This window comes from Salmo salar, chromosome 12, assembly GCF_965601325.2.
Source record: "Salmo salar chromosome 12, fSalSal1, whole genome shotgun sequence".
Lineage (NCBI taxonomy): Eukaryota > Metazoa > Chordata > Actinopteri > Salmoniformes > Salmonidae > Salmo > Salmo salar.
In genome coordinates this window covers 68,495,181-68,510,429 of record NC_138302.1, presented here as the reverse complement: position 1 = coordinate 68,510,429, position 15,249 = coordinate 68,495,181, and the positions used below count along the sequence as shown (strand labels likewise).

The 15,249-nt window shown below is 42.2% G+C and overlaps 1 protein-coding gene across 4 annotated transcripts; it reads left to right on the top strand.

Annotated features, from left to right (window-relative positions):
- The first annotated feature begins 248 nt into the window (after positions 1-248).
- LOC106565533 (zinc finger protein Eos) lies at positions 249-14,343 on the top strand. 4 transcript variants are annotated; one of them, XM_014132775.3, is made up of 8 exons: positions 249-345; positions 7,306-7,357; positions 8,978-9,082; positions 9,265-9,531; positions 9,719-9,886; positions 10,025-10,174; positions 10,256-10,387; positions 10,575-14,343. In XM_014132775.3, exons 2-8 carry the CDS (start codon positions 7,321-7,323, stop codon positions 11,450-11,452), a joined length of 1,737 nt encoding a protein of 578 aa, XP_013988250.1. In that variant the 5' UTR covers positions 249-345; positions 7,306-7,320; the 3' UTR covers positions 11,453-14,343. The 4 variants fall into 4 exon arrangements, with proteins under 4 accessions (XP_013988250.1, XP_013988249.1, XP_082815377.1 ...); XM_014132774.3 differs by having other exon boundaries at positions 8,975-9,082; XM_082959251.1 differs by lacking the exon at positions 9,719-9,886 and having other exon boundaries at positions 8,975-9,082.
- The last annotated feature ends 906 nt before the right edge of the window (positions 14,344-15,249 follow it).

Sequence of the window (15,249 nt, the reverse complement as noted above, 5' to 3'; positions counted from 1 at the left end):
TTTGACGGACCGGAAATTGTTTAGAACGCGATGTAAATGCTGCGGAGTGCCGGGTTCCACTAGATAGCAGAGCCACAAAGTCAAAATGTCTATATGTAAGAATTCATGAAAACAAAAATGTGCTTTTGGTCTTAATTTAAGGTTAGGCATAATGTTTCCAGTATGGTTAAGGTTAGGTTTAAAATCACATTTTAATAAGATAAATTGTGGAAATAGGCGGGGTTTATGACTTTGTAGCTGTGGTAACTAGTGACGACCCGAGTGCCGGGAGATGCTCTCGTCGCAAGAGAAAACAAGCAGAGCAGCAGAAACATAAAATCCCAGAATCGAGGCCTATCGTGACAGGTAAGGAAGATTTGCAAAAATGTTTGTGTAGATGCTGTTTTTATAGAGGTTGGAGTTTGTTGAAGTGCTTTTAATGTAAAGTTGGTAGCTGACGATGCCATCAACCAGAGATGCTAGCCAACTGATTAACGTTAGCTGTCTAGCCTAGCGCATTTTACTGGGCGGTGGGTACCATAGCAACCGCTTAAGAAACAGGCATTATTCATGTAACTAGCAGCCAGACATGCTAACCAAGACGTGGCATTGAGATTAAACACTTGCATCTACAATGTTTGCAACCGATATGATTTAGAAAAGCATCGTTAGTAGTAATATTTTATGTTCCTTACTATTTTGTTGATGTTATCCAACTGTCACTGTCTGCCTTGGGTAGCTAACGCTACTTAAAAGCAATTGGCTAATAGTTAGCTTGTCAGTTGCCAGGCTGGTCAGACAGCTATCTCAAAGATAGAAGAAGGGTTAGTTAGCCAAAAATACTGGTAACTTTAGCATAGCTAGCTAGCTAGCTGACTTGCTGAGCTCAGTTAGCTAGCATGTGCAAACAAGCTAGCTAACTAAGTAGCTAGCCATCCGACTAACGTCAATGATCATGATAACTACTGTAGCTAGCTAACACTTTCATTTGTGCTAACCAAAGATTATCTGCGCTAACGTAACGTTAGTGCAGGTTACAACCCCCAAGAAGATTGTCAGTTGTTTGTTTTTGGGGATTAAAACAACTCATTCTGTTACCAAACTTTGCATCTGAAAAGTGTCAAATCTGAGTCTCAGCATCATTCTGTTATCATGGAATTGCCCTAGAGCTAATGTAGCTAGCTAGTTATATGCTCACACTTTTGGTGGGGGTTGTAACATGTACTACATTAACACAGATATTCTTTGGTTGGCACCTATGAACGTGTTAGCTAGCTAGCTATATCTTTGACTTTAGTCAGATGGCTAGCTAGTTAGCATTCTGTTACCGTGGTATTTCAACAACCAACTATCCTTAAGCCACAGACAGTATAGGCTTAGTCCATGGTCTTGAAGGACTTGATAGCGAAGTGTTCAAGTGTTAAACAAAAGGCCATTGCCTCTCACTCCATTTCATTGGTGATTCTCACGAAACTGCCACTTGTCAAAAAATCCTCTTGGAATACTAATATTAGGATCTGTATTTATTTTTCATAATTATGTTTATTGATCAGATATTATGCATTTTATCACAATCTCCAGAACTACTCATTACTTTATTGCAACAGTTTAAAAAAAACTATTAAGAAAATCAATTTCTAATATTTCTTTACATTGCTCACCTAATGCAAAGGCCTTAATTAAACAACACTAAAAAACAAGTATATTTAAAATTAAATTACTATTTATTTTGTAATTTCTCATTACCACAACAACCTTTTCTGAATGTTTATTTTTTTCTTCATTACTTGTTATTATATCAGACTGTCAGATTAAGCCAACATTATTAAAGTATACGTTTTATTTTTCCTATTATTTCCCCAAAATTAGTGCATTACAGTAATTAAGTATGTTTCTGTATTGATAGTTTGCCATTGAAAAACTGTACTGGGCTCTATTAGAGATTCATTAACCCAAAACATCATCAAACTGTCATTTGATCATCTCAAACGAGTTGCATAATACTAAAATCACTGATCTTAATGCAACTGACTAAAATACCCCTTATTTTAGCATAAATATAAGTACTGTAATTACGGGCAAGTACAGTATTTTCAAAAGTAGACTTAAGCATAAAGTGACTTCTTTTGAAAAAGTAAATTCTCCCAGGTCTTCACAGTTAATATTGCTGTATTAGGATGTGGATATGTGTGGTTCTAAGGTATTATAGATGGGATCCTGTGGGCAAATGGCCTAACATGATATGCCTATAAAGTATCTAAGTATACTGTTTTGGGTTATCAAACAACAGTATAGGTACTGTGGCTTGCCAAAATATTCACCCCCCTTGGCATTTTTCCTATTTATTTTGCCTTACAACCTGGAATTAAAATAGATTTTTTTTGGGGGGGTTGTATCATTTGATTTACACAACATGCCTACTACTTTGAAGATGCAAAATATTTTTCCTTATGAAACAAACAGGAAATAAGATTAAAAAACAGAACTTGAGCGTGCATAACTATTCACCCCCCAAAGTCAATACTTTGTAGAGTCACCTTTAGCAGCAATTACAGCTGCAAGTCTCTTGGGGTATGTCTCTATAAACTTGCCACATCTAGCCACTGGGATTTTTTTCCCCCATTCTTCAAGGCAAAACTGCTCCAGCTCCTTCAAGTTGGATGGGTTCCGCTGGTGTACAGCAATCTTTAAGTCACACAGATTCTCAATTGGATTGAGGTCTGGGCTTTGACTAGGCCATTCCAAGACATTTAAATGTTTCCTCTTAAACCACTCGAGTGTTGCTTTAGCAGTATGCTTAGGGTCATTGTCCCGCTGGAAGGTGAACGTCCGTCCCAGTCTCAAATCTGGAAGACTGAAACAGGTTTCCCTCAAGAATTTCCCTGTATTTAGCGCCATCCATCATTCCTTCAATTCTGACCAGTTTCTCAGTCCCTGCTGATGGAAAAACTTCCCCACAGCTGGTGTGGTGTTCTCGGAGTGATGAGGGATGTTGGGTTTGCACCAGACATAGCGTTTTCCTTGATGGCCAAAAAGCTCAATTTTAGTCTCATCTGACCACAGTACCTTCTTCAATATGTTGGGGGAGTCTTGCATTTGATTTTTTTTTTCTTTAAGCAATGGCTTTTTTCTGGCCACTCTTCCATAAAGTCCAGCTCTGTGGAGTGTACAGCTTAAAGTGGTCCTATGGACAGATACTCCAATCTCTGCTGTGGAGCTTTGCAGCTCCTTCAGGGTTATTTTTGGTCACTTTGCCCTCCTTGCCTGGTCCGTGAGTTTTGGTGGGCGGCCCTCTCTTGGCAGGTTTGTTGTGGTGCCATATTCTTTCCATTTTTGAATAATGGATTTAATGGTGCTCCGTGGGATGTTCAAAATTAGATATTTTTTTTATAACCCAACCCTGATCTGTACTTCTCCACAACTTTGTCCCTGACCTGTTTAGAGAGCTCCTTGGTCTTCATGGTGCCGCTTGCTTGGTGGTGCCCCTTGCTTTGTGGTGTTGCAGACTCTGGGGCCTTTCAGAACAGGTGTGTGTGTGTGTGTGTGTTATATATATATATATATATACATATATACATACATACATACATACATACAGTTGAATTCGGAAGTTTACATACACCTTAGCCAAATACATTTAAACTCAGTTTTTCACAATTCCTGACATTTAATCCCAGTAAAAATTCCCTGTTTTAGGTCAGTTAGGATCACCACTTTATTTTAAGAATGTGAAATGTCAGAATAATAGTAGAGAGTGATTTATTTCAGCTTTTATTTCTTTCATCACATTCCCAGTGGGCCAGAAGTTTACATGCACTCAATTAGTATTTGGTAGCATTGCCTTTTAAATTGTTGAACTTGGGTCAAACATTTTGGGTAGCCTTCCACAAGCTTCCCACAATAAGTTGGGTGAATTTTGGCCCATTCCTCCTGACAGAACTGGTGTAACTGAGTCAGGTTTGTAGGCCTCCTTGCTTGCACACACTTTTTCAGTTCTACCCAAACATTTTCTATAGGACTGAGGTCAGGGCTTTGTGATGGCCACTCCAATACCTTGACTTTGTTGTCCTTAAGCCATTTTCCACAACTTTGGAAGCATGCTTGGGGTCATTGTCCATTTGGAAGACCCATTTGTGACCAAGCTTTAACTTCCTGACTGATGTCTTGATGTTGCTTCAATATATCCACATAATTATCCTACCTCATGATGCCATCTATTTTGTGAAGTGCACCAGTCCCTCCTGCAGTAAAGCACCCCCACAACATGATGCTGCCACCCCCATGCTTCACAATTGGGATGGCTTTCTTCGGCGTACAAGCCTTCCCCTTTTTCCTCCAAACGAAACGATGGTCATTATGGCCAAAAAATGTCATCAGACCAGAGGACATTTCTACAAAAAGTACGATCTTTGTCCCCATGTGCAGTTGCAAACCGTAGTCTGGCTTTTTTTATGGAGGTTTTGGAGCAGTGTCTCCTTCCTTGCTGAGTGGCCTTTCAGGTTGTGTCGATATAGGACTCGTTTTACTGTGGATATAGATACTTCTGTACCTGTTTCCTCCAGCATTTTCACAAGGTCCTTTGCTGTTGTTCTGGGATTGATTTGCACTTTTGCACCAAAGTACGTTCATCTCTAGTAGAGAGAACGCGTCTCCTTCCTGAGCGGTATGACGGCTGCGCGGTCCCATGTTTATACTTGCGTACTATTGTTTGTACAGATGAACGTGTTACCTTCAGGTGTTTGGAAATTGCTCCCAAGGATGAACCAGACTTGTGGAGGTCTACAATTTATTTTCTGAGGTCTTGGCTGATTTCTTTAGATTTTCCCCTGATGTCAAGCAAAGAGGCACTGAGTTTGAAAGTAGGCCTTGACATACATCAACAGGTACACCTCCAATTGACTCAAATGATGGCAATTAGCCTATCAGAAGCTTTTAAACCCATAACATAATTTTCTGGAATTTTCCAAGCTTTTTAAAGGCACAATCAACTTACATGGAACCCAAACCGGCTGCACGCGTGCTCTATCGTGCATACATTTATTTTGTCCCCCTACACCAACCGCGATCACGACACGCAGGTTAATATATCAAAACAAACTCTGAACCAATGACATTAATTTGGGGACAGGTCGAAAAGCATTCAACATATATGGCAATTTAGCTAGTTAGCTTGCACTTGCTAGCTACTTTGTCCTATTTAGCTAGCTTGCTGTTGCTAGCTAATTTGTCCTGGGATATAAACATTGAGTTGTTATTTTATCTGAAATGCACAAGGTCTTCTATTCCGACAATTAATCCACACATAAAACGGTCAACTGAATCGTTTCTAGTCATCTCTCCTCCTTCCAGGCTTTTTCTTGTTTGAACTTATATGGTGATTGTTATCTACACTTTCATAGTATTACCACGACAACCGGCAAAACAGTTCGTCTTTCAATCACCCACGTGGGTATAACCAATGAGATAGTACCTGCTTCTATAAACCAATGAGGAGATGGGAGAGGCAGGACTTGCAGCGCGATCTGCGTCAGAAATAGGAATTACTGCTATTTTAGCCCTTGGCAACGCAGATGCTCGATGGCGCGCGAGCAGTGTGGGTGCAATAATTGAATAACATATATTGCTACATTTATTTTGCAAGCTTGCATACGCGACGCGGTCAGCCTATTAGTGTATGTAAACTTCTGACCCACTGGAATTGTGATACAGTGAATAAGTGAAATAATCAGTCTGTAAACAATAGTTGGAAAAATGACTTGTGTCATGCACAAAGTAATGTGCTAACCAAATTGCCAAAATTATACTTTGTTAACAAGAAATTTGTGTTTGAAAAATGAGTTTTAATTTATATCTATGAGATCATGTGACACTTAAATTGCACACAGGTGTACTTTATTTAACTAATTATGTGACTTCTGAAGGTAATTGGTTGCACCATATCTTATTCAGGGGCTTCATAGCAAAGGTGGTGAATACATATGCACGCACCACTTTACTGTTTTTTTAATTTATTTTTTTAAACAAGTAATTTTTTTCATTTCACTTCACCAATTTGGACTTTTGTGTATGTCCATTACATGAAGTCCAAATAAAAATAACTTTAAATTACAGGTTGTAATGCAACAAAATAGGAAAAATACGTTAGAAAACAAAATAGGATGAATACTTTTGCAAGGCACTGTATGTGCTAAAACAGGTACACATCAAAATGGTGGATTTCCTCATTTTTAAGTGGTGGGGTTGCTCTTTGCTGAAACACAAATTCCAGATTGTGGCTTTATGTAAATTAAATGTGGTTTATACACAAATTTCTTGACAACTCCTACTTAATCAAATAACTAATGTTTTACAAAAAATCGATATAATAGGTGTAAGCAGTGGTCCTAGTAAGTAATTAAAGTTACTAGCACACTCATTGACTACATTAAAATTAGCTTATTATCAATACCTAAATGAAGGGTCTCATGACCAAAACAGACCTAAAAATTATGCGGTAATGAGAAATTTGTGTTTTGGTAATGAGAGCCCCTTAGCTCAGCCTGCAAGTAATCGGAGACAGCCATTATAAGTCAGCAAATAATTGACCACATCACTAAAGTCCATTCAGGCCTCCATTTAGGTAATTAATGGAACGCTACGTTTCTCCCATTTTGAGCTTTTTTAGCCATTTCGGTAATGAGAAGGTCAGGCGTTGTTTGAGAATAAGATCCTCATTCTGAAGGCATATAAATTAAGAAATTAAATGAACTTGTGCTCATCTAAGGATTACTCCTCTAGACAGTGCATCATGGGTGAATAAAACTTTACTTAAATTATTGGCGTTTTTACAGCAACTTTAAAAAGTGATGCAGTAATAAGAAACACGTCCACATACTGTTTTTATGTAATAAATATAGTTTAATGTAAACTTCTAGTATACCATTTTTATGATTTATGGACAAACTGTGTTTTATTCAAATAAGTTAGAAAAACCTCAAGTAAAATTGGATAAAATGACCTAATCTGGATGCATTTCGGTAATGTGAATTTGGGGTGAAAATGTAAAAAATTCAGCCGGAAATGTAAAATATATATTTTTAAATAAGCCACTGTGCCATAAACTAGGCATCTTTGTCTTCAGAATGATAGTTGCAGATGCATCATGGGTTTTCTAACTCAATTTGATACCCGTCTGCTGAAATTGCTGGACTTCGCTCAATGAGGGTCAGTTGCACTTCATGAATTTTAAGCTACTATGCATTTCCTGGAACTGTGTCGTTGTGTTTACAGAGTGAAGAACTGAGATTTTTAAAGAGGCTCTCCTCTACCTGTTTGTTTTTCCTTCAGTTAACTGGTGTTAGAATGGATGACGACTGCAATGGCCGTCCCTACATGTCAGGTAAGTGTACGGAGGGCAGGGCATGGACAGTCCTTTGTAAACTCAGCAAAAAAAGAAACGCTGCTTTTTCAGGACCTTGTCTTTCAAAGATAATTTGTAAAAATCCAAATAACTTCACAGATCTTCATTGTAAAGGGTTTAAACACTGTTTCCCATGCTTGTTCAATGAACCATAAACAATTAATGAACATGCACCTGTGGAACGGTCGTTAAGACACTAACAGCTTACAGACGGTAGGCAATTAAGGTCAGAGGTATGAAAACGTAGGCCTCTTCAGTGTCCTTTCTACTGACTCTGAAAAACACCAAAAGAAAGATGCCCAGGGTCCCTGCTCCTCTGCGTGAACGTGCCCTAGGCATGCTGCAAGGAGGCATGAGGACTGCAGATGTTGCCAGGGCAATAAATTGCAATGTCCGTACTGTGAGACGCCTAAGACAGCGCTACAGGGAGACAGGACGGACAGCTGATCGTCCTCGTAGTGGCAGACAACGTGTAACAACACCTGCACAGGATCGGTACATCCGAACATCACAACTGCGGGACAGATACAGGATGGCAACAACAACTTCCCGAGTTACACCAGGAACGCACAATCCCTCCATCAGTGCTCAGACTGTCCGCAATAGGCTGAGAGAGGCTGGACTGAGGGCTTGTAGGCCTGTTGTAAGGCAGGTCCTCACCAGACATCACCGGCAACAACGTTGCCTATGGGCACAAACTCACCATTGCTGGACCAGATAGGACTGGCAAAAAGTGCTCTTCTCTGACGAGTCGCGGTTTTGTCTCACCAGGGGTGATGGTCGGATTCACGTTTATCGTCGAGGGAATGAGCGTTACACCGAGGCCTGTACTCTGGAGCGGGATCGAGGTGGAGGGTCCATCGTGGTCTGGGGCGGTGTGTCACAGCATCATTGGACTGAGCTTGTTGTCATTGCAGGCAATCTCAACGCTGTGCGTTACAGGGAAGACATCCTCCTCCCTCATGTGGTACCCTTCCTGCAGGCTCATCCTGACATGACCCTCCAGCATGACAATGCCACCAGCCATACTGCTCATTCTGTGCGTGATTTCCTGCAAGACAGGAACGTCAGTGTTCTGCCATGGCCAGCGAAGAGCCCAGAGCTCAATCCCATTGAGCATGTCTGGGACCTGTTGGATCAGAGGGTGAGGGCTAGGGCCATTTCCCCCAGAAATGTCTGGGAACTTGCAGGTGCCTTGGTGGAAGAGTGGGGTAACATCTCACAGCAAGAACTGGCAATCTGGTGCAGTCCATGAGGAGGAGATGCACTGCAGTACTTAATGCAGCTGGTGGCCACACCAGATACGGACTGCTACTTTTGATTTTGACCCCCCCACATCCCCTTTGTTGAGGGACACATTATTCAATTTCTGTTAGTCACATGTCTGTGGAACTTGTTCAGTTTGTCTGTTGTTGAATCTTATGTTCATACAAATATTTACACATGTTAAGTTTGCTGAAAATAAATGCAGTTGACAGTGAGGACGTTTCTTTTTTTGCTGAGTTTATTAGCTGACTTACTGACCTTATGGTTGTGACATTATCGAGATGGCTGAATGAACTGTCAGTAGGTCTACATAATTTTGTGTGTGGACAGCAGGCAGTGGAGACTCTTCGATGGAGAGGGAGTTTTCAGGGGCCCTTGGAGGCCCCACAGTGAGCACCCCCAACAGCCAGCACACTTCTCCCAGCCGCTCTCTTAGTGGTCAGTTCCAATTTGTCAATTCTTTTGTCTTTGACTTACAAGTACTGAACTTTATTATTCCAAGGGAGAGTATGGTAGTTGGTTTTATGGCTCAGATGTTTTTATTTTACTTTAGCCAGCACATCCGTGTCTCTGCTCACATCATATGTCCCTCTCCTGGTCTAAACCCTGTCTCTCTCCAGCCAACTCCATCAAAGTGGAGCTGTACAGTGATGAGGAGCCGGGCCGCGGCACGGGGCCAGAGGATGAGAGAGGGGACAGGGTGGAGGAGGGGGGTTCTGAGCAGGGAGGAGAGGCCGGAGGAGGGGGCTACAGGGAGCAGGCCAGTCCAGAGCCCATGTCACCAGGAGGTGCCATCCGGCTGCCCAACGGAAAACTCAAGTGTGACATCTGTGGGATGATCTGCATCGGGCCCAACGTCCTCATGGTGCACAAACGCAGCCACACAGGTGACTGATCAATTGATTGAGTGATTGATTGATTAGTCCTTTATACAAAAAGATGAGGTTAGTTTGTTGCGCAGATCTGCCCGAAACCAGGTTGACATTGTAATTTGGGCACGTGACTGGGAGTGAAACTGATTTCAAACTGGTTTGTACGGAGTCGGGTGTGTAAACTGGTATGTGCCTCCTCCAGGTGAGCGGCCATTCCAGTGTAATCAGTGTGGGGCCTCTTTCACCCAGAAGGGGAACCTGCTGCGTCACATTAAGCTGCACTCTGGGGAGAAGCCTTTTAAATGTCCCTTCTGCAGCTACGCATGCCGCAGACGGGACGCTCTTACAGGCCACCTCCGCACTCACTCGGGTGAGAGGGATATACATACTGTACACACACACACTTGGGTGAGGAAAAGAGGGTCTGAGTTGAGCATGTCAGTTCCTGAGCAAAAGACACAGACCTAGAGTTCTGTATGTATTCAAGGTATGTTGACTTTGTCCCCAGTGTCGTCTCCCACAGTGGGGAAGCCCTATAAGTGTAGTTACTGTGGCCGCAGCTACAAGCAGCAGAGCACCCTGGAAGAGCACCGTGAACGCTGCCACAGCTACTTGCAGAGCCTGGAGACACAGCAGCCAGCCAGCGCTCAGACTCAAGGTAGTGGAGAAATAACACATACACATACTCACACACTGCATGTTACTGCTTCTATCTATGGTGTGATTATATATTTTATAGAAGAGGAGCTGAGGGACCTGGAGTTCATGCCTGACAACCTGCTGCAACCTTCCTCAGACAAGATGGCGTTCATCGATCGGCTAGCCCACAGCATCACCAAACGCAAGAGATCCACACCACAGAAATTTGTAGGTAAGCAGTTAATTGGAATTTCTTTATGGGGAGGTGAGCAAAGACACCGCTCACACACAGGTAACACAAAAAGGGTACAAGATCATTAATGAGATCAGGTGTCAGTTTAAAAATGAAGACCTGCACATCACTAGTTCCTCCCAATGAATTGTGGTACAGTGTGATTCCATGCCTATCTGCCCTGCAGGACAGAAGCACATGCGCCTCAGTCTGGCCGACACGCCTTACGAGCTCAGAACCGCCTTCGACAAGGACGGGGTTACGCACCACGGTGGTCTGGAGCAGCCACACTACACTAGCCTGGGAGGAGGGTACCTGGGGGGACAGGGAGTTGGAAGTGGTGGTGGATCTGAAGGCCTCCGACCCCTACGCTTGCCTCTCCCTCACCCCTCCTGCCTGTCGGAGCTCCGGCCGGTCATCAGCTCGGCTCACACCCCCATGGCTACGCTGGGGCCGAGGCTAGACTGCACTGGGGCCGGGGCTGGCCTAGGGTCCACAGGTGTGGGGGGCAGGGAGGCTGCAGAGGGCCACGAGGACCTGCCCCCTGGCCGCAGCCACGGCCCGTCACCTTGCAACGGTTGCCAGGACTCCACGGACACAGAGAGCATGCCGGATGAAGTGTTTAGCGGTGTAGCGCCTGCCCTGCCGCTCCACAACAACAACAATCACCTCAACCTCCACCAGCTCCACTCCAACCACCACCCTCCCCCTCCACCCCTACTGCACCACAGGGGCATGGACAGCCCAAGCCATGCCAAAGACAGGGATGGAGAGAGGGACAGGGAGGAGGGTGGCCACCCTGCTTTCCCCCCACCCTCTGCACTGGCCCCAGGCTCCCCCACCTCAAGGCAGATGTTTCGGGTGGTGGACGGAGAGGGGCACACAGTGCGCTCTTTCCGCTGTGAGCACTGCCGTGTGCTCTTCCTGGACCACGTTATGTTCACCATCCACATGGGCTGCCACGGCTTCCGCCAGCCCTTCGAGTGCAACATCTGTGGCCATCGCAGCCAGGACCGCTATGAGTTCTCTTCCCACATTGTCCGCGGAGAGCACCTGCCAGGCTGAGGCTGGCTGGATGGGCCTCTGTACTTAGGGCTGTTTTTACTCTGAGAGAAGGGCCTGCTTGGGTTTGGTCTGCACTGCATCACAAGAGGGGGTAGAAGGGGAAGGGTAGTAAAAAAAAAAAACTGCTTTTTGTAAATGATTTGTACACAAGCATTGATACTGATATCACATAAACCTCAACTTCAAATAGGCACATTAGATTAGCTCAATTGCGTCACAAAAAAAAAAAAGGGGAGAATCCTCACTACTCTGAATACACTTTTCAAAATGTATGAATTCTTGCCAGAAAATGCTAAGATGAAGAGTAAATGCACTTTTCTATCCTCAGAAGTGCCTTTCTCTGGTGTGGTCTGTCTACCTTTCCTCTCTTATCCGGGTAAAAAAACCGGGCGCACAAAAAGTGATGCTACTAGCAAGACAATGTGATTTATATCTGACTTTGTTTTCCTCTACTGCACTTTAATCAAGATTTTAACTAAAATTTATAATGCAAGAAAACAAACAAACAGTTGTCAATGTGCACTTCGTTGCGCTTGCAAGCTGCAGTCAGACATCAGTAGTCGTCGTCTTTAGATGCCATTAGGCTTCCTAGGAATTTGTCCGTTTAACAAAGCCCTATTTTGAAAAGCACTTTTAAAAAATCCATTCCATTCCCTAACATGCTTAGTCCCTAGGGGTGTGGCAGACAGTGTTGTGTAAGATTGTGTATTTGATGTATAGTAGGTAATGTATTTTAATAACAGTTGCGGTGCAGGCCAGGCCCAGGATCCCAAGTCAAATAGTAAGAAGGATTTGAGGGGTTGGCCTCAAATGAGTGCACTTTCCAATTTCAGTTTGTGTGTGTGTGTTGGTTCTTTTGGAAGTTTAGTAAATTAAATGAGAGAGATCGAGTTGAAGGCTTTTATCAGTGTGAATGTTGTGGGGTGGAATGGGGTACAGTATGTTTGTTTTTGTTTCATTTGATTGCTTTTGTTGCACTGAGATATAATTATATTAAACTATTTTATAGAAGAGGTTATTTATGGCCTGCACATTTCTCTGTGGAGTGTGTTGAAAGAATTGTTGTTTTTTTTTAAACTCAACTCCACAAAAGGAGAGCTACTGCCACTATTTTGGAGTTGACTTCAACAAAGGGTGGAGATTGTTGGCAATTTTAGAAGGTCCCTGATATCCCAATGTGTTGCTTACTATGAAACAAACCAAAACCAATATTATTTATTTGAGACCTAAAACAATTGTTGTATATTCATTGTATTGTGCCTTTCATGACATTGACCTTGCTGACAATTCTTGCCAACATACATTTTTCCATCCATAAAGATATCTTTGACATTACATGAAATATCCCAGCTGGCTCTGCTAAATGCCCACACTGAATCCTACATTTCCCTCTACTAATCACACATTTTAATTTGAAGTCACTAATTTTTGAAGTGGCCTAATGTAGATATAAATTGTATAACATCGTCCCAAAAGGAAAGAGACAAAGACATGTTAAAAAGAGAAGAACTTTTCATTTATGAAAGGTTTAGAAATAAGTACATGTGCATGAGATTGTTTGTGACCTGCTGCTAAGGCATGAATGTGTGTGTGTGTGTGTGTGTGGTTGACCACAGTTGTCGGTGGTTAAGATTGAGAAGGTGATTCTTCAGAAGTTTGAAATGCTTATTTTCGTTCAATGATTTTCTTTCTTTCTCATCGGACTTGTAATTGTTGTTTTTGTAGAGCGCACTGACGTTGGTAAACATTTTCCTTGGAATCATGAAGCATTCAGATCCCTTCAGGCAACTTTGACTTAACAATGCTTTGATCAAGGGAACGTGATGAATACACACTTTGTGAATGAAAAGAAACAGTTTGGGCAGTTGTGGTCCTACTCTTTTACCCAATCTCTTAGTCTTCACATTGAATGAACTCGGAAGCCTGTAGGATTTATAGTTCTTGATTAGGGCCCAGAGTTTCCCATGGTCAAGCAAAACTCCTGGCCCTACTCATGACACAGATTAAGTATGAGAGACAGGAATATCTGCTGTGGCTATGGGATTTATTTTTTTAAATAAATGTGAAACTCTTTACCTCAAATGATAATTGCCTCTGTCGGGAGTATGGGTTTGGTGATTGAATTTTTCTGTGGTTAATTTGAAAGTTTTTAAGTTGGTTTTGGCAGCCCTGTATCTTCACTTCATTTAATATTTAATTAATCTTACAAAAAAAGGAATGTGCTTTGAAGTGGGTTGTATACAAGAAAATGCCTCATCCCAATGTCAGAAAAGACACAATCTTCTAAAACAATTACATAGCACTGAAATTGTACTGAATTACAGGGCATAGTTGCACTTAATCAGTTGCATTAAATTTAATCGGTAATGCTGTTCTAAACGTAATGCCTTATGAACGGATATGTAATTACTGTTCAAAGTAGAGAAATTATATATCTAATGTAATCCGAAATGGTTGGATTATTGAATTGACGTGGAAGTTCTGCATTGATCGTTTGACGGCAGTTCTTGGAAGAGCAGGTTTAGGTGTCTCCAGATACGTTTCTGTGTGTAACTCTTGCTATTGTGCCTTTTCCGCCCCCCCCCCCCCCTTAGGTTTTCACTGTTTGATGTTGGCTACATCAGATCTGAGGACAGAACGCTTGGCCATGGGTCTTGAAAGCTCAATAAACGGCAACACAAATTGATGTCATATGCTAGGTTTCCATCAAATTGGTGAAAGATTTTAATGTGAATATTCAAAAATCCGCATAAAGAAAATGTGAATTTACCCGCCAGTGGTGCGTTTCCACCAAACTGACTTATTGCAGATAAAAATCAGTGCGTGATGACGTAGTGCACAATGTACTTTTTCGCTTAAGTTTATGTACCGAATAAAAATCCAATGTTCAATGTGTTTCCATCGCATTTTCAATTCTACTGATAGTTTTATCACAAACTGTTGCATTAAATAGCTAATGTGCTTATTCTGGTTTTAGCACGTGCGCCCTAGCCAACAGCTTGCCGATACAGTTCAGGTAGGTTAGTCTACAAACATGAGATTATTATGATTAAGAGTTACAATATTTGTGTTTGTCAAACGGCAGTCAAGCATCGATCATGTCACCAGAATAAGACCCGAAGGCTCACTTCCACCACCCTGTGAAGTTCAGAACTTATTTCAACTGTAGCCAAAACTGCATGGTTTCCAGAGTCGTAGTGGGAGGACCACACACCATGTCATCACGTGACTCCCAAGTTTACTTCCATATGATAGTTATATCAATATTTGCGCATAAAAGGTGTTTCCACCGCCATTTTTCGCATACTACATTTTACCAACACAAAAAGATCCCACCATGTCAAAAGAACAAATTCTTTCGCCATTTATAAAATTGTACTGAAACTTGTTTCCATCACAGCTGTTGTGATTTTTCTTTATACTGTATGATTTACTCATATAATAACTGGATGGAAACGTGGTTAGATACATTTGGAATTTTTTGTTTTTTAATTATCAGTGTTAGTTCTAGCCATTTCACATCAGTCACCGATCTGACAACTAGCTACACAGGCAGCCCAATCAAACCAATCAAAAGGCCAATTAGTGAAAAGATCAGAATAGGGCTGCCTGTGTAAACGCAGCCTACGGGAGAATCATAATTGCATACCTCTCCCGTCCTCAAAATTCATTGGAGGAGGTCAGAGGGGAGGGAACGCAAGGAGTATGCAATTGAGGTTCTCCCAGTGACAATGGGGGGGTTCGATGAATTGTGCCTGTGCAGTCATGTTTTGCACCGGCTGAAAGTTGACTGCATT

Excerpts from the sequence above, each read along its gene's own strand:
- LOC106565533 (XM_014132774.3), top strand. The coding sequence starts at position 7,321 with ATGGATGACGACTGCAATGGCCGTCCCTACATGTCAG. Across the intron at positions 9,887-10,024 it reads CCACCTCCGCACTCACTCGG|TGTCGTCTCCCACAGTGGGG; the intron begins GTGAGAGGGATA and ends CTTTGTCCCCAG. Across the intron at positions 10,175-10,255 it reads AGCCAGCGCTCAGACTCAAG|AAGAGGAGCTGAGGGACCTG; the intron begins GTAGTGGAGAAA and ends TATATTTTATAG.